Source organism: Apiospora marii (assembly GCF_038362585.1).
Source record: "Apiospora marii strain CBS 49790 chromosome Unknown utg000002l_segment0_segment0, whole genome shotgun sequence".
In the NCBI taxonomy this organism is placed as follows: domain Eukaryota; kingdom Fungi; phylum Ascomycota; class Sordariomycetes; order Amphisphaeriales; family Apiosporaceae; genus Apiospora; species Apiospora marii.
In genome coordinates this window covers 58,256-79,087 of record NW_027117373.1, presented here as the reverse complement: position 1 = coordinate 79,087, position 20,832 = coordinate 58,256, and the positions used below count along the sequence as shown (strand labels likewise).

At 54.1% G+C, this 20,832-nt stretch overlaps 9 protein-coding genes across 9 annotated transcripts; 2 read left to right on the top strand and 7 right to left on the bottom strand.

The window, feature by feature from the left end:
- Positions 1-66: 66 nt before the first annotated feature.
- On the bottom strand, positions 67-2,121 carry PG985_001707 (uncharacterized protein; the record flags this gene model as incomplete). The annotated part of the gene is made up of 5 exons (XM_066821476.1): positions 67-838; positions 905-1,416; positions 1,502-1,550; positions 1,659-1,995; positions 2,046-2,121. 5 exons carry the CDS (start codon positions 2,119-2,121, stop codon positions 67-69), a joined length of 1,746 nt encoding a protein of 581 aa, XP_066688908.1.
- Positions 2,122-2,436: 315 nt separating this feature from the next.
- PG985_001706 (short-chain dehydrogenase) lies at positions 2,437-3,584 on the top strand (the record flags this gene model as incomplete). The annotated part of the gene is made up of 3 exons (XM_066821475.1): positions 2,437-2,885; positions 2,945-3,127; positions 3,176-3,584. The coding sequence occupies 3 exons, from the start codon at positions 2,437-2,439 to the stop codon at positions 3,582-3,584; spliced, it is 1,041 nt and encodes a 346-aa protein (XP_066688907.1).
- Positions 3,585-3,635: 51 nt separating this feature from the next.
- PG985_001705 (uncharacterized protein) lies at positions 3,636-4,625 on the bottom strand (the record flags this gene model as incomplete). The annotated part of the gene is made up of 1 exon (XM_066821474.1): positions 3,636-4,625. One exon carries the CDS (start codon positions 4,623-4,625, stop codon positions 3,636-3,638), a length of 990 nt encoding a protein of 329 aa, XP_066688906.1.
- A 412-nt stretch (positions 4,626-5,037) lies between these two features.
- Positions 5,038-6,125, bottom strand: PG985_001704 (uncharacterized protein; the record flags this gene model as incomplete). The annotated part of the gene is made up of 2 exons (XM_066821473.1): positions 5,038-5,865; positions 5,916-6,125. 2 exons carry the CDS (start codon positions 6,123-6,125, stop codon positions 5,038-5,040), a joined length of 1,038 nt encoding a protein of 345 aa, XP_066688905.1.
- Positions 6,126-6,799: 674 nt separating this feature from the next.
- On the bottom strand, positions 6,800-7,936 carry PG985_001703 (uncharacterized protein; the record flags this gene model as incomplete). The annotated part of the gene is made up of 1 exon (XM_066821472.1): positions 6,800-7,936. One exon carries the CDS (start codon positions 7,934-7,936, stop codon positions 6,800-6,802), a length of 1,137 nt encoding a protein of 378 aa, XP_066688904.1.
- Positions 7,937-9,560: 1,624 nt separating this feature from the next.
- PG985_001702 (uncharacterized protein) lies at positions 9,561-11,043 on the bottom strand (the record flags this gene model as incomplete). Its single annotated transcript, XM_066821471.1, has 2 exons — positions 9,561-10,744; positions 10,803-11,043. The coding sequence occupies 2 exons, from the start codon at positions 11,041-11,043 to the stop codon at positions 9,561-9,563; spliced, it is 1,425 nt and encodes a 474-aa protein (XP_066688903.1).
- Positions 11,044-12,293: 1,250 nt separating this feature from the next.
- PG985_001701 (uncharacterized protein) lies at positions 12,294-13,582 on the bottom strand (the record flags this gene model as incomplete). Its single annotated transcript, XM_066821470.1, has 2 exons — positions 12,294-12,724; positions 12,787-13,582. 2 exons carry the CDS (start codon positions 13,580-13,582, stop codon positions 12,294-12,296), a joined length of 1,227 nt encoding a protein of 408 aa, XP_066688902.1.
- Positions 13,583-14,057: 475 nt separating this feature from the next.
- PG985_001700 (uncharacterized protein) lies at positions 14,058-15,149 on the top strand (the record flags this gene model as incomplete). The annotated part of the gene is made up of 1 exon (XM_066821469.1): positions 14,058-15,149. One exon carries the CDS (start codon positions 14,058-14,060, stop codon positions 15,147-15,149), a length of 1,092 nt encoding a protein of 363 aa, XP_066688901.1.
- A 2,352-nt stretch (positions 15,150-17,501) lies between these two features.
- On the bottom strand, positions 17,502-20,610 carry PG985_001699 (uncharacterized protein; the record flags this gene model as incomplete). The annotated part of the gene is made up of 4 exons (XM_066821468.1): positions 17,502-18,371; positions 18,412-18,691; positions 18,737-18,921; positions 20,050-20,610. The coding sequence occupies 4 exons, from the start codon at positions 20,608-20,610 to the stop codon at positions 17,502-17,504; spliced, it is 1,896 nt and encodes a 631-aa protein (XP_066688900.1).
- Positions 20,611-20,832: the final 222 nt, after the last annotated feature.

Here is a 20,832-nt window from a genome sequence, read left to right as displayed (position 1 = left end):
TCCAAATACAAACGACACATAGACAGAACTAGTTCAAGATTCTAACCATACCCGGGCAAACACTACTCAAACGGACCACTGCCCCTTCTCGCCCCACGCGGCCTTGACCAAGTCGGCGCACCGCTCCGCCACGGCCATGACCGGCGCCATGGTGTGGCAGCTGGGGATCTTGGGGAAGACGCTGGTGTCGGCGATGCGTAGGTTGCTAAACCCGTAGACCCGAAGCTGCTGATCTACCACACCTGTTCTCTCGTCGTTGGACATGGGACAAGTGCCCGAGAAGTGAAGACTCGTGTGGCTCACCCTCCGCATGTAGTCGTCGATTTCGCCGTCCGTGACGGTTCTCCAGGTCTTATTCGCCTTGCTCACATCATCAAGGGTAGGGTGGGCCTTTTCTTGAACCGCAATCGCCCTTGAGATCGGCGGCACCGCAATATAGTCAGCCGGGGCCGCCTTCTCCCACGCCTCGAGCGCGGCGGGGTCCTGGCCGGGGGCAAACAGAAGCTTGGTCGGGTACGGGTAGTCCGACCGCCGCCACTTCTCGGCGATCCGCATGGCGAAGCGGACGGCCAGCCTCGCCGTGGCCACGTCGTGCTCGTCGTTGAACAGGGGGTACGTGATCCGCGGCTGGGCCCTCGCGTCCGTGCTGGCCAGCTCCACGCGGCCCGACCCGCGCGGCTGGACCAGGGTGGGGTAGATGGACATGAGTTTCCGCCCCGGGACCTCGCGCTCGAAAGAGGTGGTGGGCATGAACATGATCTCGATGTCGGGGACGTTGCGCGGGAGTGAGGCGTCGAGACGGGTCTGCCCTTCGTCTTCCTTGACTTGCATGGTGTCCCTGTCGATGGCGTCGGAGCGGAGGTAGACCGTGCTCGCCATGGCGCTCAGCCCTAAGAAGCCTTACCCGAACAGCAGCCAGAGGAACATGTGCCAGAGACCCCAGATGGACTCGAGGAAGTGGAAGGTCTCATTCTTGGGCACCTCGAGCATGAGGGGCATGCTGTAATGGTCGAACAGCGTGGCGCCCACCGCCGGCAGCTCCTTGACGAGGGGGATGCCCAGTTTCTCTGCCGAGTCCGCCCGGCCGATGCCGCTCAGCAGAAGCAGCTGGGGCGTGCAGGCGGCTCCGGAACAGAGGATCACCTCGCGGCGGGCCTTGGCAAAGAACGTTCCGCCGTGGGAAGTCGCTGAAGAGAGAAAATGGACGCCAGTGACGATGCCGGTTTGAACATTGGTTTCTAACCGAGAGGCCACGGCACCTGTGCAGATGGTGAGTCGATTGCGTCTCTTGGAGACAGTCCCCTTATTCAAATAGGCTGTGAAGGCCGAAACTCGGTTGCCACGCTTGTCAATGGCCACGTCGAGATCGAAGTAGCCCATGGGCGGTGCTGTGGGGTCATTGATGTCTTTGGCTGACTGGAGACCAAGTTGGTGCACTACTTGTCGCATACTAACAACCCTTTAGTCGAGAATACAGGGCGGCTAGTTGCCATGCACTCACTACTCTACCCATCTGAAGGGCATTGACAATCGTCGCATTTCCATAGGCCCTGATACTTGTTAGTAACCCCATGTAATACGTGGAAGTGTATTATCACCTTCATGCCCCCTAATGTTCGAGTTCGAGTGAACTGCATTCTCCATCTTCCGGGAAGTACGGCTCCATCTTCTCGTAGCTCCACTCGTGCAAGCCCAACTCGGCCCAGGCGGCATAGTCCCCCGGGAAGCCCCGCGTCCACAGCATGGCGTTGATGCGCGAGGCCCCGCCGAGGCCCTCGACGGCCCACAGCCGGTTCCGTCGGTTGTTGGCGCCGGGGATCGGCTCCGACCAGCGGCCGCCCTGGACTTGCAGCGTGTCGCCGAAAAACATGTTCTGGCTGAGCAGGGGCATGCGCGACACCACGTTGTCCCGGGCGTGGCCCTTGTCGAGCACCAGCACCGAGACGTCGGGGTCCTCTGACAGGCGCGACGCTAGAACGCAGCCGGCGGTTCCGCCTGGCCAAGAAACGTCAGCTCTATGACGAGACTGATGATGGGAACCTTACCTCCTACAATGATGTAGTCGTACGTCTTGCCATGGACGTCGGAGGGCGCGTGTTCGGGGTAGGAGAAAGGCCACATGGCGACAGTTGCAAGGGAGCTCTTGGGGATGTTCAATGTAAAGGGAACTTGAAGAATTTCAACATTGCCTGGTGGTCTGACTTACCATCCAAAAAGGACACTGTCTTTCCGGCGGGAAGGTCGCATCCCTGGTTACTCCGTTGAACTGCAGAGGCGTCGTCTTATTGGTCTGTTGGTTCTGCATGTTTTGACGGTCCACTTCGCCCGATGCAAGGGCACCAACCACTTACCCCTGTAACTTTTGGTTTTCCAATACAACGCTGTACCCGAATCCTCCTCACGGCCAACAACTTCATCTCACAACCGACTGCCATCATGTCTCATCAAAAAGGCACAATCTTGGTGACGGGGGCAAACGGCGGACTCGGCAGCGCCATCGTGTCCCGTCTTGTGACAGCCCCGGACCTGAGAGCCTACCATGGCCTCTTCACCGTCCGAAACAAAGACTCCGCACCTGCTCTGGACGCGGCTCTTGGCAGCTCAAATGCGAGATCCCACGAAAATGTCTCGTTGGATCTCTCGCGGCTTGGTAGCGTGCGCGAGGTCGCTGCCGTCATCAACTCCAAAGTCGAATCCGGGGCAATCCCGCCCATCAGCGCCATCATCCTCAACGCCGGCTACGAAGAGCATGACCAGCAGACGTGGAACGAGGATGGGCTGGACCTGACGTTCGTGGTCAACTACCTCGGCCACTGGCTGCTGACGCTTCTGCTCCTCCAGAGTATGGATCGCGAGTCAGGGAGGATCGTCTGGATAAGCAGCTGGTCCCAAAAGCAAGCGGCCCCTTCTATCACACTTGACTTTGCATACTGACAGTCTGCAGCCCCGAAGACCCACACCACACCCTCAATGAGTCGTACAAGGACCAGAAGTACAAGACCATGATTAAGCACGACCTCGAGCCCATCGCCAAGGGCACCTGGAGCTCCACGGCCGACGAGAAGAACCCGTGGATGGCGGCCTATCGCCGGTATGGCGCCTCCAAGATGTGCGGCGTTTCCATGATGTAGGTGGCCTTTACCCAGGACAAGTGTCATTTCTAACAATGAACCAGCCACGAGCTCCAGAGACGCCTCGACAAAGACCCGCTCCTCCACCAGATCTCGGTCCTGGCCGTCGATCCAGGGGCCATGAACACGGGCATCGGCCGCCACAGCCCCTGGATCGTTCGATTTCTCGTCTTTGGGTTTCTAGCTGGTTGGATAGGCCGGCTCTTGGTGCGACTTTACCCCAACGGCACCTGGCGCACGCCGCAGAAGTCGGCCCGGGACGTGCTGGCTGCGGCGATAAACTGTGGCCCGCCACCGCTCACCGAACGCCCCAAGGGGGTCTATCTGAACGGGTCGGAGCGGGGGGATTACAGTGCCGAGGCGCAGGACCCAAGGAAGGGCCGTGTCATCTGGGAGGGCAGCCTCCGTTACACTCAGCTGCAGAGGTCTGAGACCCTTCTTCAAGACTTATAATGAGTAGTCTATTAGGAAAATACGCCAACGCATTTTGAGTAATCTATCGCTTTACATGACGTCGAGCCCCCCGCTGTTCTCCATCTCCGGACTGCGCCCCTGCGTCGACGAGGGCGCGGCAAACGTCCGCTGCAGGGTCGACTCCCACTCGCGCTCGAGCCCCAGCGAGCCCTCGGCCTCGGTCTGCAGGCGGTGGACGCGGCGGACGAAGCCGACGAGCTGGTTGAGGATGCCGATCTCGACCTTGAGCTTCAGGGCGTAGGCGAAGGCCTTGTAGCTGAGCTGGACCTGGTGCAGGCCGGCGTACTCGAGGGCGATGATGGTGACGTCGAGCAGCATGACGACGACGTTGGCCGAGACGAGGCACAGCAGCAGGCCCCGGACCTTCTGGCACGACTGCCGGCGCGCGGCCGAGACGCGCGACGGGCTCAGCTGCAGCGTCGGGCACGTGTACTGGCACAGGAACTCGTGCGCCTTCCAGAGGTAGAGGCCCGACAGCACGAACTCCTGCGCCATGAAGGTGGTGATCTGCACCTTTTCGAAGATGCCGTAGACGCGCGCGAGCCGCTCCGAGTGCGTGATGAGGGGCTCGAGGGTGAAGGCGGTGCCGATGGAGTGCAGGGCGACGCCGTCGACGATGATCATGGCGCGCACGAGCTGGAGGGTGCGCGGCGGCACGTGCAGCAGGTGCAGGCGCGAGTAGAGCACCAGCGACTGCCCCGTGACCATGGGGGCCCAGCCGAGGCAGCTGATGGCCGAGGCGACGAGCACGGTGCGCTCGTAGGGCTCGGGCCCCCAGGTGCTGACGATCTGCGAGGCGGCGCAGACCATGATGCCCGCCGTCGCCGCGCAGATGCTCCAGAAGTACAGCGTCCGGAAGCGCTGGAAGGTGAAGAAGACGAGCGGCACCATCTCGGCCGCGTTCCACAGCGCGATGGCCAGCAGCACCGTGATGGCCGTCAGCTGCGCCGGCGACACGTCGCCGTGGATCACGATGTCGTCGCCCCGGAACCGCGCGTGGGTGGCCTCGCGCATGGCCATGTCGACCTGGAGTGCATCCTGTGAAGAGGTTGGGAAAGGACAAATTTGAAGATGGGTTGAGTCAAGCTCGGTCTTCCTCGACGGGGCTAGCTGGCTGCACGGCCGAAGCTTGTTTGCACGGCGAGTCATGTCGCCCTGCATTGTGGTTGATACTGCATATAACAATTAAAGATTGGCCGGCAGTTATATCATCTGCCCTAGCAAATTACGTCAGATGTGACTCGGCGCAGTGGTTCCGGACGCATGATTTGTCGGCATTGGGGAACTAGCCGACCGGCGGAAGGGTACCGATGCAAGACAGGGAGTACGGCCTGGGGGTCAATTGAATCATACGATATTGTTGCATTAGTCTCGGGAGTTGTATTTCAACTATGCAAACGGCTAAAGAAGACTAATGTCGGCCCAATGCCCATCACCCCAGTGAGAACCGGCCCAGCGCGCCGTCCTCGCCGCCGTCGAACCAGCCGTGCAGGTGGTTCATGGCGGCAAAGTGCTGCGCGTACTCGTACCCCCTCTGGCGCTCCGCCTCGGTCCGCTGCCACGTCCACTCGGTCGTCGGGTTAGCGTTGCCGGCGGGGTCAAGCTCGGCTAGTTTCGGGCCCGCGCTAGCGTCGTCGGACGTCCAACCCCCGGGGCGCTCCGGCAGTAGCCCGCTACCCTCCAACATGACGGCCGGGTGGATGGTCAGCCGGCCCAGCTTGAAGACGTAGGCGGTGACGGCTGTCGCGAACACCTTCTTCTCCCACGCCTGCGGGGTCCCGGGCGTCTCGCGGGCGCGGCCGAACCCCGGCGCGTCCCACGACCGCGGCAGCACCGCGCCCTTTTCCACAAAGTGCGTCACAATGTACAGCCACTTGCGGTCCCACGTCAAGATGCGCGACCACATCTCGTACCGCTGGTACGGCAGGATCTCGCGCTTGAAGGCGCAGTGCACCGCCCCGATCCCGATCCCGAACGACCCGCGCGCCGGTTTCGAGGGGTCGGCCGGGTCCATGACCAGGCGCGATTTACTGTTGCGGGCCGCCAGGTGGCCGGACCGCGCGACCAGGTGCGACACCAGGTGCGAGCGCGCCACGTCAAAGTCGGACAGGTACGTCGAGTTGGACTTGTGCCACCGGTAGTCGGTCTCCCCGAGCGACGTGTGCGACGCGCAGATGACCGGGTGGAACAGCTTGTCCGGCGTGTGGCGGTGGAAGTCGCGCACAAACAGGTGCATGATCATGCAGTACCACATGCGGATCTGGCAGCAATTAGTGACAATGCAGATCTGACAGAACAGGATGGACATACACTCCAAGCGAACGGCAGGCTTTTCCAATTGATGGCCAGGAAGAGCGAAAAGAGGATACGACTGTAGCTGCCCGGGCGGGTGCAGAAGGCCAAGATCGACTCGTGGGCATTACGCTGGTAGGCGGCATAGGCGGCGGCCGACACCAGCGTCAGCACGCCGAGCCGGAACCACAGAGGGATGGGGGAGCCGGGGTTTTGGGGATGGGCCATGATGAAAGTGATGGGGTTTAGAGAGAGCTTTGGTTCATTCGAAGGCATCCTGAGAGGACAGCATTAAATAGACAGGGAAATCACAGCAATTCGGTGGCACTTGGTAGCGACAGGGCTTCGATTGGCGATGTGACAGTCTTTGGTGGAGAATCATGTAAGGAGTCAGAACCAACAGCGGTCGACTTTTGCACCCTTTGCAGCCAACAACATTTTCTTATGGAGAACCAATGGCCACACACTCGGAACGCTGTTTTGGGCTTTCACACCGGGACAGGCTTTTGGGTCACATCAAGGCTTCGAGGCTACCTGAAGCTATCGGGTGCTACTGTATTTAACGGAATTGGCAACAATCTACAACATACAGTATGCCTACTTTGGGGAAACATTGGTTCACACAGACAGACTACGATATAGAAACAGGCACAAAGCAAGAGAAAGCAGGCTCAATTCGTCCTCTATCTATCCCTCTTGAGGGCTTGGCAGTCAGAAAAAGGTCGAACCGCATGATAAATTTCCATTCTACCAAAAAGGTGGCATGGATAGAACTTCTTGCTGCGAGGCGAGATGTATCCACCAACGCAAAGCATCGACAGGAGATGCTGCCTGTGAGGAAAGAATATCAATCTCAAAGATTGCCGTGGAGGGGCATTCTTGTGCAAGAAACTAGGGCGCAGTTAAAGTATGGTAGCATCGACATTGGGATCCAGGGCGTGCCTGCTGTACTCCAGCGTGTCCTGGTCGTTGGGCTCTGGATGCTCGCTTTGAGTGTTCTCGCCAAGAATGGCCATTCGATACCAGGCCTTGAAAGCCGCGATGGTGGCAGTCTCGGGCTCGTGGCCGAGGCACGCCGGATCGGGCGCATCGTAGTCGTAGGCATCGAACTTCTCCAAGGGAATCGTCTTGGAGAAGTCGGAAGAGAAGGGCAGTGCGTCTTTCACGTTCGCGTCGCCCACACTGTTGATGACCGTCCAGGCGGTGTCCTCCCATGCCTCGTTGAAATAGAGGGGGCAAAGGTTGTGGCGCGTGGAGACGAGGCTGGTGTACTTTACCTCGAGGGTCATGTTCTGCGCCTCTCGGCATTCGTCCAGGGTGTGGGCGCCGCTGTTGTGCACCGGACAGGCATGGATAAACCCGTCCTCCGCGGGCGGACCGGCGCAATCCTTGACCTTGTGGCCATGCTTGCCGCAATTGCCGCAGCGATTGCCACCCCGCTTGGCCTTCTTCTTGGGCGGGCCCATCGTCTGCTGAGGAGCAGACGATTTGGCCGTAGTCGCCAGGGAGGGAGCTTGCGCAGCGGCGAGCGAAGGGGCGCGCAAAGGGGCTCGCGAAGAAGGAGCTCGTGAAGGGGCTCGCGAATCATTTGGCCCCAACGCACGCATGCGGTTGAGCCCGCGCTCTGCCAGTAGGTTGGCAAACTGGTTGTTCCGACGGTAGTGGACAGTGCTGTCCGGGAACTGGCCGTCGGGCTGCAAGTCGGCAAATTGATACGGCAGCTTAGACGCCGTATCGGGGTCGTCACAAGTAAACGTATTGTTGCTACCGCCGAAAGCAAAGTTGCGGTCCTCGGGGTTCCGCAAGCTGGGCAGGCCCGCGAGGGCGCCGCCACGAGTGAAGCGAGCTTCCACATCCCGTGGGGAGAGCATCTGGAGCATTGGTGCCGGGGGCGCCAAACTCATCTCTTCGGCGTCGTCGTCGTCGGCACCATCTTCGCCGTCTTGTCGCTTACGCTTTTGTTCAGCGTCGCGCGCTCTGGCGAGGAGGGCACCAAAAACACCAGGAGGTCCCTTGTTGACTGGCTTTTTATCGGCCATGGTTGCGCAGTTGGTTTTTGATGGTTTCTGGTCGTTTGCGCGTGTTTTTCGATGGCGATCTGGTTGCGGTCAAGAATGTGGGATGCTGGCGTTGTGAGAGGGAAGAGGGGATTCGGATCTTTGTGGGTAAAAAGAACACCCAAGGTCAACAACACAAAGCTTAGGTGTGCACAATTACAATCAGGAGGTGGGCTCTGGCTGCTTAAGGGTCAACTACGATGATTGATTAATCCTCAATTGTAAGTACCTATGTAGCCTACTGCTAATTGAGAGATGGGACCCTTGCAAAAATCGGGCTTGGGTGTCTTGATGCCTATTGCAAAGCCAGGTCTCAGGCCATGTTGGATCATCATACCAAAGATGACTCACAGCAGGGCAATCTCACAAATCATATAAATCAGAGCAGCGTACAACATACAATTGCGGAACCAGATTTATCAATCTCTTTATTCTCACTAGGCAGACTGCTTCATTATTCTGCCAGCGAGGGCACATCGACTCCGCCTGATGCAGGTTTCTGCATCAAGAGCTCCGGCTTAAATGCCGCCTCGACCACCTCGGCCAGGGTTGGGACGGAAGCCAGTTGGAGAAGGAGCATCGATTTTCCCAGAGTTTCCTGGGCTCCAGAGTTGACCAGCGCAAGCACCGCATATGATTTTGTTCGTGGTGTAAATCATCCGCCATCAGCTTAACCACTTCCCAGACGTCCTCGTATGATTGGTCGGGATCGTCGATAGCCTTGAGCAACCCGATAGCTAAGGCGGACAGCACATGAACAGTACTGGATCTGACGGGATGGTGGCATCGAAACTCAAGGCGGGTACGGTGGGATCATTCTCGTCACCGAGAAAGTCGATCCGTCATCCAAGGTACATAGTTATCCCATATTATTCCCGTGGCTTCTCCTTTTTGATCCGATTGTTATTCCACTGCTCTAGTTTATTCCAGTACCTGGGATCAACGGACCGTTTCTCCGAGGTATCGCATTATCCCACCCTGGAACACCATATTCATTCTAACAAGTCGTCGGAACTGGCAGTCTAACCTCACGAACCCGCTCGCAGCAGTGTCTCCTGGGGGCGATGACATATCACCAACATCGCAAACCAGCTGCGGATCTACATGGCAATCTGCTTTGCAAACGTACGTTGGTTCAACTTGCCTAGATAAAGACGTGGGAACCTCTTTTGGACAGGTAGTTACCGAAGCCGAGGGTTTCAGGAAGAGGCCTTGTATGACATATGCCAGTCAGCGAGTAATGGTGGCTTCCAAACTTCGAGCATTCCTAGCTGTACTCCCTTTTGCAGTACATGTCAGACTTTTGGGTCACATCGTCTACTGACATCAGAGTCAAGGCTCCGAGACTACCCGACGACATTTGCTTCTGCTACCTGGCGAGAGCATATTAGAGGCAACATATCAGTTCACCCAGTCAGACTACGATCATGGAGACAGGCACAAAGCAAGAGAAAGCAAGCTCAATTCACCCTCTATCTACCCCTCTTGCGGGAGCTTGGGAGTCAGTAGCAGGTCGCGCCGCATGACAGGCGCTGTGTCTGTAGAGCAGAACAAATAGACAAAACGCGCTGGTTGTCCGAAAGTTCTATGTATCTGATCAAGCAGTTCACCAAGCGCCGGGACTGTTGGGGTCGGGGCCTGGGCGCGCCGTAGAAGTGACGGTGGGCGCACCCGTAGCAACTGAGCCGGCTGCCGACGGGAGGGGGACCTCCTGAGGAAGGCGTCGGTGCCACGACAGCAGCATATCGCGCACGACAAGCTTTGTGTCGAGATTTTGGTGGTCCAAGAGCTCCGACCAGACCTTTTCGACGACATTCAGGCGGGCGGACTTGCTGGAAATATAAGGTGCACTCTGGGCACCGTCGGCGATGAAGCTATTCAGGCTCTCCGCGATAGGTCTGACCTTCTTCTCCGCACTCTGACTATCAGACACGAGGCCTTTGACAAAGTCGACCGCGTTCTGACGAACCAGACTTTGGACCACGCGCAGGCGGTCATCGCGATTGAGGACGTGCACCTCGGGGTGGCCCTTTTCGACGAACTTGACGAGCAACTCGCCGCGCCGCATACAGTCAGCAGTATTGCCGATCTCCCGGGTGACGACGCTCAGGGCGATGCGGTCCAGCTCGTTGTGCTGGTACTCGTGGGCGCGGATAGCCTCGCTTTCCGTCATCAGAGCACCCGTCGGCTTGACGAATCGAAGCTTTGCCTTGACCTCAGCAATGCGGTCAGAGGCGTCCTTGAACGATCGCGTGAAGCGCTGGCGTGTCAAGAGCTGGAGGTGCGCCAACAGGTTGGTATCACGCTCCAGGGCGTTGACCCACCAGTCCTCGATCCAGTCGACGGGGACACGAGCCCGTGCTAGGACTCGCTCGTCGTTGGCGTCGACGCTAGGGGCTAAGCCCAAAGTGAAGGACATGGCTTGGTTACCACCAAAGGAGCACGACAAGGTGAACTCATGGCCGAGAATGTTGGCGGCTTCGACTAGTGTCTGTTCGATATTTTCCTTGGGGCCGAGGCACAGGTCCGGATGGCGGCTGCGTGGCAGGGGGAAGACGAGCGGTTCGCAGCCTTCTTCCGCGACCATGGGCGCGGGTCGGACTCTGTTGGCCAGAATCGTCCGCTGCTCGACAGTTGTGGCGGAAGGGGAGCTGCTTATCGTTGTCCGCGGGCCCTCGGTATTCTTCCGATCCTGCATCTCCATATACCATTTGCGAACCCACTGCTCGCAGCAGGGGACGCCGTAGGTAGGAGGCTTTTCGTCCTCGTGTGGGAACGGCTCGTCCGGAACTACGCGATGAAAAAACGGCGGTTAGCTTGGTTCACTGAGAGGGAGGGCGGTACTTACCTTGGTGCTTCCAGGTGGCTCTGGCGACGTTCCATCGAAATATGTCAGCAGAGACGCTGGGCGGCAGACCACCATTGGCGAACCCTAGAAGGACGCCCGCCTGGTGCTTGAAGAAGATACCTTCGAGGTGCTGCTTCTTGGCGGGGTCTGGTCTGTTGCCCAGGACCCGAGTTCTGACCGTGTCGTACCACTTGTCAGCAAGTGGCGACATGGCCGCAGTCGTTCGATCAGCGTAAGCCATAGTTGATCGTACTCGGAGGTGCGATGATGTTCTTGCTGGGCTGTGGCTTGCTGATGTCGGACGAGGGAGGGAAGAGGGAACAGATTCCAATCCATATCCGAGCGAAAATACTTATAGGCCAGTGGAACGCGCTAGCTTCCATTGAATTGTTACCTACATTGTACCTATGTACCTACAAGCATTCAATTTCATTAGTTGATTGAAGCTGGACTGTGCCTAAGATACCTATTTGATCCCAAGTTTGCAGCTAATTAGTTGACAAGCCCACGCACGCGCATGACGGCCAAAAGTGGCCTGCTTTTTGGCATCCAACCTGTATCGATCTGTTCAGCACACATGATTCTATTTGTGTCGAGTTTCTTTCATTCAACTATGTCGTCTTGAAGCGCAGATACACTCTGGTGATGTTTGGAAAACATCAAGGCACTTGGGGGCCTGAGACAGATAACAGGTCCACTTTTCCACGGACCACTACCTACCACCGGGAGCAAAGTTGCGGTCCTCGGGGTTCCGCAAGTTGTAAAGGCCCACGAGAGCGCCGCCACGAGTGAAGCGAGCTTAAATCCCATGCGGAGAGCATCTGGAGCAGGTCGGGACTACATTGTAAAAACACCTATCCGTAGCAGGGTAGTCTAACCTGGTTTATATGGCGTCGACGAATAATACTACGTAGGCTTGGGCAACTTGTGCTTCCGAGACACTGAGCCGCTCAGCTGGGGCATATTGACATCCTTGAAACTTTCCTACGCCCTGTCGAGCCTGTTGCTGCTCTCTAGACTCTTGCTGGGCACCTTGTTTTGGGCTTCTGGGAGAAGTGGACAGCGACATGACCAACCCTCTGAGCAGGGTGGGACAAACGGAATAGCGCCACGCTGTACAACATATGAAAAACAACACATGGGGCTTCATCAAGAGCTTCATACGATATACATGGGTAAGGATCAGAGCGAAATAAGGTACAATCACGGCAGGCACGGCACAAAGAATCATTAGTGTAGGTTAGCAGTTCCAGTACTTTTTCTATTCACCACCAGCAAAAGTCTACATAGCAGAGCCGCTTGCTATCTACCAAGACGGGCTGGATGAGGTTGTCTGGCCATCAGCGTCTGTGAAGTGAGTAGAAGCCAGCTAGCCTAGCCCTGGGGACCCGGCCGTGGTTGGTTGTTCGTCACCCAAGCGGACTTGTGCTTCTTAAGGCTCTCGGAGGTGAATGCAGGATCCAAGACGCGACCTTTTGTTTAGCTTCAGGGTCAACGTCCATTGGGTCGGGTCCCGGTTGCAACCTCGGCCACGAGATCCGCCAGGAGCGGGCCACCACGCGTCTGATGGCGGCGCACGCTGAGGGCAGCCATCTCACGAAGGAAGGGCAGATCCTCCTCGGCCGGGTACCCCTGGCTTTTCTTGGCTGTCGCAAGGACGCGCGAAGAGACCGCGGCGGGCATAAACGACGCGATCACGCCGTCGGGGGCGTTGGCAGCTAGCTCGACGACGCTGATGTCGGCGGCCGAGAGGTCGAACGGGGCGATCACCTCGGGACGGAAGACGGGCGCGTCGTCGGCCTTCTTCCGGAAGACACGTTTCTCGATCCCCTGCAGAAGATTCGACATGTGGGAGCCGGGGCCCCGTTGTCCGTACGCCGCCCGGATCTCGGCGTGGATCTCGGTGACGGTTCGAGAGCCGTCTTGCCGAGCCATCTCTCGGACCAGTTGGGTAAGCAGGTCATCGGAGGAGCGATTGCGCTACGGTAGTCATTCCGGCAGATGGGGACCCAGAGCAGAGCCAGGTGCAGCAGCTCCATCCGCCCCCGAAAGATACCGTGCGACGCGATCTTCCGCAAGCGGTCGCAGAACTTGTGATCCCAGTTCGGGCTTGGCGTCACGCCGTCCTGCAGCTTGACGTGGTACTGCAGGGAGTACAGCGGTGAGATGAAGCAAGACGGCACAGTGCAGAAGACGTCGATCCAGGTGTTCCACAGAGGATGCATCGAGGAGTTGTCGGGGACATTCAGGGCCTTGTGTTCGAGGGAGTCCTCCCACTCCCGAAGGACCGCCGCTTCTTCTTCATCAGTCCATCCCTCGGGATTCGACGGCAGGTAGGATAAGGCCATTTCTTCCGTCGGGACAGGTCTCTGGCTGGGCAGGCGATGGCGTATGCGCTCGAACTCGGACGATACGTGCTTGGTGGTCGCAATGACGGCATCCTTGACCTGGTCGGGGAGATCTTTGAAGTAGTCGAGCAAAGCCTCCTCCATACTCTGGTTGCGTGCCGTGATGGCATCCTCGTCATAATCCTCACCGCTGTCCTCTGCGGGGTCCGAGTCGGACGAGGAGTCAGGGTCATCTCCGCCCGGATTTCCGGGGGCAGCTGCAGCAGCACGACCGCGACGACTGGACGAGGCAGCATCAGGAGGACTGGGCGGTCTTGAGGCGGGAGCCGAGTCGGGAGCAAACGCGGAGGAGGCGGCGGCAGCGGGTTGCGCATCGGGGGCTTGAGCTTGGGAGCCGAGGGCTCGACCAGATCGCAAGGTTCGGCCAGACATGGTGGGATCGAGACCAGACTGCGCAAAAAATGGTGGTTAGCTGGAAATAAAACTTGATATGTCAAAATTTTGCTTACACAGTTGATGTCGACGTATGTTTGTCTGTTGGCAATTGCGCGGTCTTTTGCGATGGTGGCACGCTCAAAAGATGGTTGCTGTGTAGCAAGAAGACCCATCAGTAAGTAAGTAAGTACTTCAAACAGGTAGAAACCTCACCTCCCAATCGGAGCCGCAAAAGTACGTACCTGGGCCTCAGAACTCACAAGCAGCCCACTTCAAAACAGCTGCTCCAGCTTGGGGGACTTGGAGCTTTTTCTAACGAGCTGCAGTGGGCCTTATTGCAGTGCATTTACTTGACTGCGAAAACCTGCCCTTTTGCCACCACAAGCAAGCAACCCACTCGTCTCCTCCATCATTTGCGCAAACCAGCAATCGCCCTTCCACTGCGAGCAACCAAGACAAGATGGCGTCCAAGATGTTGGACAAGCTCGTCGACATTCGCGACGTGTTCCCCGATGACCGCGAGTCTCAAATCTTTTTCCTCCAGAACCAGGAGGTTACTGCTTTCGATGCTGCCGCCGCAAGGGTCGCCAAAGAGGACAAGATCGGCTCAACCAATGGGCTGGACCTCCTCATCCGCGTCGTGCGCCACCTGCTGGCACAACTGACCGAGGAATTTCACAACCCGGCCCCTGGAGAGGCTCCCAACCCTCTGCTCGAGCTCGTATGGGCCGATCTGGAGCGCGACGGCGGCCGCCATACCCACAAGGCCCGCGTCGATGTCCTCAAGGCCTTCTTCCCGGGTCAGGGCCTCGCCAGGCAGGACCTGTCGTTCGTGGCGCTGGTTAACCACGAGCTCATGCTCAAGACCATCTGGCGTCGCTTCCCCTTTCTCCTGTTCGATCCTCACACCTGGTCGCGCAAGACCGGCGAGCAGGGCGAGTCGTTCAAGCGCGACGATGCGGCTATGCAGACAGAGGAGTGGCTCACTGGCCTCGCTCGACAAAGCCTCGTACACTTCAACAACCAGAAGCCCCTACGCGCGGCTATCGAGGCTGGTTTTGGTATCTTCGCTGACCCCCAGCGCGGCCGAGAGTACCTGTTCCAGTTCAACGAGCAGGCCGTCATCCGTGCTAGCTACACCTCGGACAAGCGAACTCAGAGTTCTGTTGACCCATCTGTCATGGTAGACAGCCGGCGCCTTGTCGACGGCGATGCATCTGGCCAGATGGTAATCCCCGAACCGGGCTCGCACCTGGTGAGCTACAACGAGGTCGCGGCCGTCCATGTATACCAGGAGCCCAGCGAGGAGTTCCTTGAGCTCTTCCTGGCGGACGGGACACCCCTGTCCTTGGCTCAAGCATGCGTGGAGCGCCGGCACTGCAAGGCTTACATGTTCTTCTACGTCCAGGCGCCTACCGATATCCTCGCGCACCCGTCGGTACCCAGTGAGCAGAATTACGCGAGCACCATAGAAGCGATGCGGGTCATTGCCGGTGAGGTCGAGCCCCCGAAGCGCGACTCGACCAACTCCCCGCCGCCGCCGCCGCCCCCGCGGGGCAATTGAAGGCCAGGCAGCTTTCGGATGCTGGCGACGACAACCGGCATCATACCAGATCCCAGGGCAATGTCTCTCGAGGCGGGTCCGACGGTGACTTTCGTGGGGGCTCTCGCGGAGGAGGCTCCTCTCGTGGTGGTGGCGGCTCTCATGGACGTGGCTCCTTCCAGGACCTATTCAAGAACAACCGCGTTCGTGGTGCTTGAACGGCACTCCATGGTGTCCGCAGTGGTGGTAACTACAGGATACGAAGTAGTCACAATGAATAAGAATGGGGGTTGAGAATCAATTTGTCCTTGCCTGATGTGACATTCATGAATAGCCGTACTGACACGTAGATTATGACTGCCGCGTAGGTCTTATATTTTTGTCTTGTTTATAAAGTTGTATGCATTGGTTGGTCTTACATGAAATTTGCAGTGCTTCGTGTGCTGGTCATTAGAGCTAGCTACTGAAGAGGTTCAAGGCGTGGTATACTTCTCGCAGCTCCTCCTAGGCAAGAGGCTAAACTGTACTGGTTTAAGAGTTTATATTTGTATATAAAGTATTAATATTAATACTATCGATCGATAAAGCTTAAGACTACCTAGTTAGCCTTATATAACGCCCTCCCTCCCTCCCTCCCTCCCTCTCCCCTCCAGCACTCCGATAGGTACCACTACGTATAGCCTCGGCCTGGTTCGTTACCGTTTCGATCTACTCGTCGACGTTACTATCGAGCCTATTAACTAGCGTTTAAAATTAGGTATCTCGTTAGATATTATTAAAAAAAAGGGTTTAAATTAAATCTTAAATATGTTTCTTTTTATTTTAAAATTTATTAAATCGTTTAATTTATTCTTTAAAGAAGGTTTTTTTATTAAGGTTTTATATTTTTTTTAAAAAAAAGATGGTAATCGATTTTATATATTTTATAAAAGGTTATTTTAATTAAAGGTTTATCCTTTTTAATATTCTTTATATACCTTCGAAATTATAAGTACTTTTTTAAAAATTTTATAATATTAAAATAAATAATTTTATATTAATCGTTCTTTATTTCCTTAAATAATCTTTAATATATCCAGCATAAATTATTTTCGGAGATTTTCGTCGTTATAATAAATAAATATAATAAAATGGATATATTATATCTTTTAATAAATCGTAATAAATAATATATATAATTTTATTAAATAAAAGACTTAATTTAAATAATCGATAGAGGAAATAAAGACAGGCTTTTATACATAATCCGCTGAGTTATTAATAACGATCGGAGATAAGACCGGAACCGGAGAAGGAATTTTGTAATTACCGGCCGTTATTAAGCTTTTATCGATCTATAGGAATTATAATTATTAAAATATTTTTAAGAATTTTAAAGGTATTAAGTATAATACTTTATTTTTAAGTTTATTATTTTTAAAGTAATTTACTCTTTATAAATCTTTTATTTCTACCGGGAAACTTTAATACGAATCGAAAAAAAAAAAAAGAAAGAAGAAAAAGAAGTACTTTTCGTAGCCTGGATCGAATATACTATATAATTATGCGGGCCTGGAACAGGACATTTGACCGTATGGATGAAGGTATCAGTTTATGCGTGTATACACTTCAAAGGATGACAGTGGAATGATAAGCCAGCCTGCCTTTTGGTAGTCGGTGACATCCTTTCTTTCTTCGTGCCACGCTTTCATCCCTTGGGATCCACACCAAATCTGCAAGGGCATCTTGCTCTTTATCCCTCCAACCTGCCATCTCGTTTTAATTGCCGCAGGATCGCACAACTGCCAAAAAAAGAAGGTTGTTCATGAAACAGGCTGCTGCTAATCGAATGATGCATTCAGCGGCTCTATCCATCGAGTACTGCTCGTGTTAGGTCAAAAGCCCTCTTTATCCCTTGGGCTTGTATGGGGTTCACATGGGACCCTGCGGCTATATCCCTCCAACATTGCAATGGCCATAAGTCGGATACCACCTGGTGTGCAGGCTTAGAAGTAAATCAATACATAGCTGGATCTGTTTTACATCGATTGAGGGTATTCACAATGCGATACAATTGGTATTGCTTTGGATACGATGGTTTGTCTCTTTATCCCTCTCGTTGTTGCTAGACATACAGGGGCGACGAGCGCGTTATCCCGCCCACAAGGGACCTAAACAGAAAAGCAGACAGATGCCTCCGCATAAAGAACAGTCTCATCAATCGCATACCCGTTTCCTAACAGAAGTACTTACTACTACAAATTATTCAGTCCTGAGAGCATTTCGACTTTAGTTGACATATAATCCAACAGGGTCACGTTGCAAACAACACATTGGAGCATCACAATTAGTCTACTGAGATGAGTTGATTCCATTGAGTACGAAGAGTCTATTCTATGAGTCGGCGTACACACGTCGCCGGTCGACCGGGTACTTGGAGGCAATGGCCTCGGTGAAGGGCATGCGGGCCTTGGCGGCAAAGACCTTGGTGGCACGCTGCGAGACGGCCGTCAATTCCCGGAGGAAGGTGCCCTCACCATTTTCCGCAATGCTGGAGTAAAAGGCGTAGCAGCCGTACTCGTACTCTTCGCCGCTGAGTCGCGTGGGATCCAGGAAGCCCGAATCAGAGACCTTGATCTCCCGGACGGTGGCCGCTTCCTGCCACATATCCTGACCTCGGATGTACACCGCGATCTGGTCGATCCAGGATGATAGGAGGGCGTCCTCGAGCAGGTCCACCTCTGCGTCGGTGAGGGTGGTGTCGAGGGATTCGTCCGATGTTGCGTTGAAGCCAACGACCTCCTCCAGGGCCGCGATCAGGTCGAGGACCTCGACCGCGGTTTGGCCGTTGAACCTCACGGTGCCCAGTGTGGCAGTATGACCCAGCTCCAGAGATATTTTCTTGGCAATGTAGGCATTCTGCCATATGCCCAGGGAAGCCCAGACGTCACCCAGGTGGGCCCGGGTCTTGCCCAAGCCGGTGCACTGGGCCCGCAGCTCATGCAGGGTCTGCGGCTCCTCAGGGTTCTCCTTTCCGCACAACTGGCCGGCCCACGACATGATGGCAGCCAGTCGGATGGCAACCCGGACCAAGTTCTCGGACCACCCGTCGTTCTGCATGCTCATGGCGGCCGTGACCACGAGATGGACAACTTGGAAGTCCAGAGCCTCCAAAGCGGGTACCTGCTGCCAGAGCTCACGCAGGTTGTCGCCAAACTCAGACAGCCGATAGACTCCATGCTTGGGTCGGGTCGTCCACCACGACTGTCTCGAGGCAGCCGAACAGATCCAGCTTCCGGCAGACGTCGCGAAGAAAGTGCAAGTCATGCGGGTTGCGGGTGGGCTTTTCGGTGAATGCCTGGCCGGGCCACCGCGCCACCAACTCGATGACGGTACGGTAGCGATCGGCCAGCATGGCAGGGCCCAGCGAATCGATTCCGGAGGCCAAGGGTTTGTGAACATACGACTCAGGCCGGTAGAACATGACATCATCCGGAACCTGAGCCTTGTGGACCCACGAGAGCTCCCGAAGATGTTCTAGCTCGGTGACATCCCGAGTCTGCATGACGGGCTGTACCATGTCGCTGCGGAATCCCAGTGTCTGAACTTGGTACGATGAGAAGACATACCTGAGGCCGGCAAGGGGAAACGAGTAGGGAAACTGGGCGGCAACAGAGACATGTTTGCTGCCCTGGGCGATCTTCATGACCGCGCCCAAGGGAAGTTCACTCAAGAGCTCGGCGGGGTTGATGTTGGACCTTCGCAGGAACCAATCCCAGTCGTAAGAAATCTGGACCGCGACTCGGCCGACATGCTGGCTGCTCATCAGCCTCTGGAGGTTATCTTCATCCTCCTCCTCGATGAAGTCTATACCTACGTTGACTCCTCTTAGGTAAGAGGCTAAACTATACTCGTTTGAAAGTTTATATTTATATATAAAGTATTAATATATTATCGATCGATAAAGTTTAAAATTACCTAATTAGCTTTATATAACGTCCTCCTTTTTTTTCTCTTTTTTTTTCTAAGTTTATATTATTATATATAACCCCGGCCTAGTTCGTTACCGCCTCGATCTACTCGTTATCTTTTTCGTTAAGCTTTTTAATTAATACGCGGATTTAAAAGTTCTTTTAAATATCGTTAAAAAAAGGGTTTAAATTAAACCTTTAATTTTATTTATTTTATTTAAAATTTATTAAATAATTTAATTTATTTAATAAAGAAAGTTTTATTATTATCGGTTATTTTTTTTAAAAGAAATTTATAATCAATAATATATATATTATAAAAAATTAATTTAAATATAGGTTTTATTATAACTTTATACTTAATATATTTTATATTTTTTTAATTTTATTTTTTAATTTTATTTTTAAAGTTTTATAATATTAAAATAAGTAGTTTTATATTAATTAATTTTTATTTTTTTAAATAATTTATATATATTTAACGTTGATTAATTTTAAAGATTTTTATTATTATAATAAATAAATATAATAAGTATTTTTTAATGTTAAACGATTATATAATAGATAATTATAATAATTATATTAAATAAAAGATTTAATTTAAATAATCGATAAAGGAAATAAGGACAGCCTTTTATATATAATCTATTGAATAATTACGACTGGAAATAGGATCGGAATTAAAGAAGGAATTTTATAATTATTAACCGTTATTAAACTTTTATCGATTTATAAGAATTATAATTAATTATTAAAATATTTTTAAAAATTTCAAAAATATTAAGTATAATACTTTATTTTTAAATTTATTATTTTTTAAAATAATTTATTCTTTATAAGTCTTTTATTTCTATCGGGAAACCTTGATACGAATCGAAAAAAAAAAGAAAGAAGATACCTACGTTGACGGCGACCTTTGGGACGGTGATCACCCGGGGCAGGCGGCCGAGGATCCGAGCCATGCTCTTGACGATTCTGGGTGAGTGGTAGGAACTGAGCAGAAGCAAGCCGTGCCCCTTTGTGTCGAGTGAGGAAACCGAAGCCCGGGCGGCCGCCCACTCCATAGCAAGTCCAAGCAAGATCTCACCCTCAGTGGTCGGGGAGATCTCGAGGTCGAGCACCAGGAGCAGGCCGCTCTGGTCGCTGATTTCCGCAAGTTTGGAAAACTTCTTCACGGCTTGGCCGAAGCTCATCATGAAGACCTTGGCGGCGGCTATCCCATCGGAGAAACAGCTCTCGGCCTTGGTCTCTGGTTTGAACGCGGCAGAGGCCACGTAGTGTTCGAGAAGCCCGACCTCGACTTGACTCGGCACCAGGTATATAATGACCGTATTCATGTAGGCCTCGTCATGCTGCAGAAGATCGCTGACATGGGCGAGCAGCGTGGTACTCTTGCCCGCGGCGTGCTGGGCCACGATGAGAGCGGTGGAAATGGGCTCGGAGGGGAGATGTTGGATGAAATCGTCGATCTCTTGTTGGCGCTGGCGCCAGGCGAAGCGCAGCTCGGTCGGTGCCTCGTTCTCGGTATCCATGGCGAAATCGATCGGGGTGAGATTCTGGAGGTTGTCAGTATGGCCGAGGGACATCGTACATCGGGACGCCTGGGAGGGAGAGCTCGTACAAATCAATGGAGAGATGGTGGTAGATTGGCACGCGATTGGGAGGGGAGACTGCACTTCAGGTTTGTTTCCGAGTCAGAGGGACCACTTCACTTCGCCCACAAGGAGAGCTGCCATCGACTTGCCTTGCCTCAG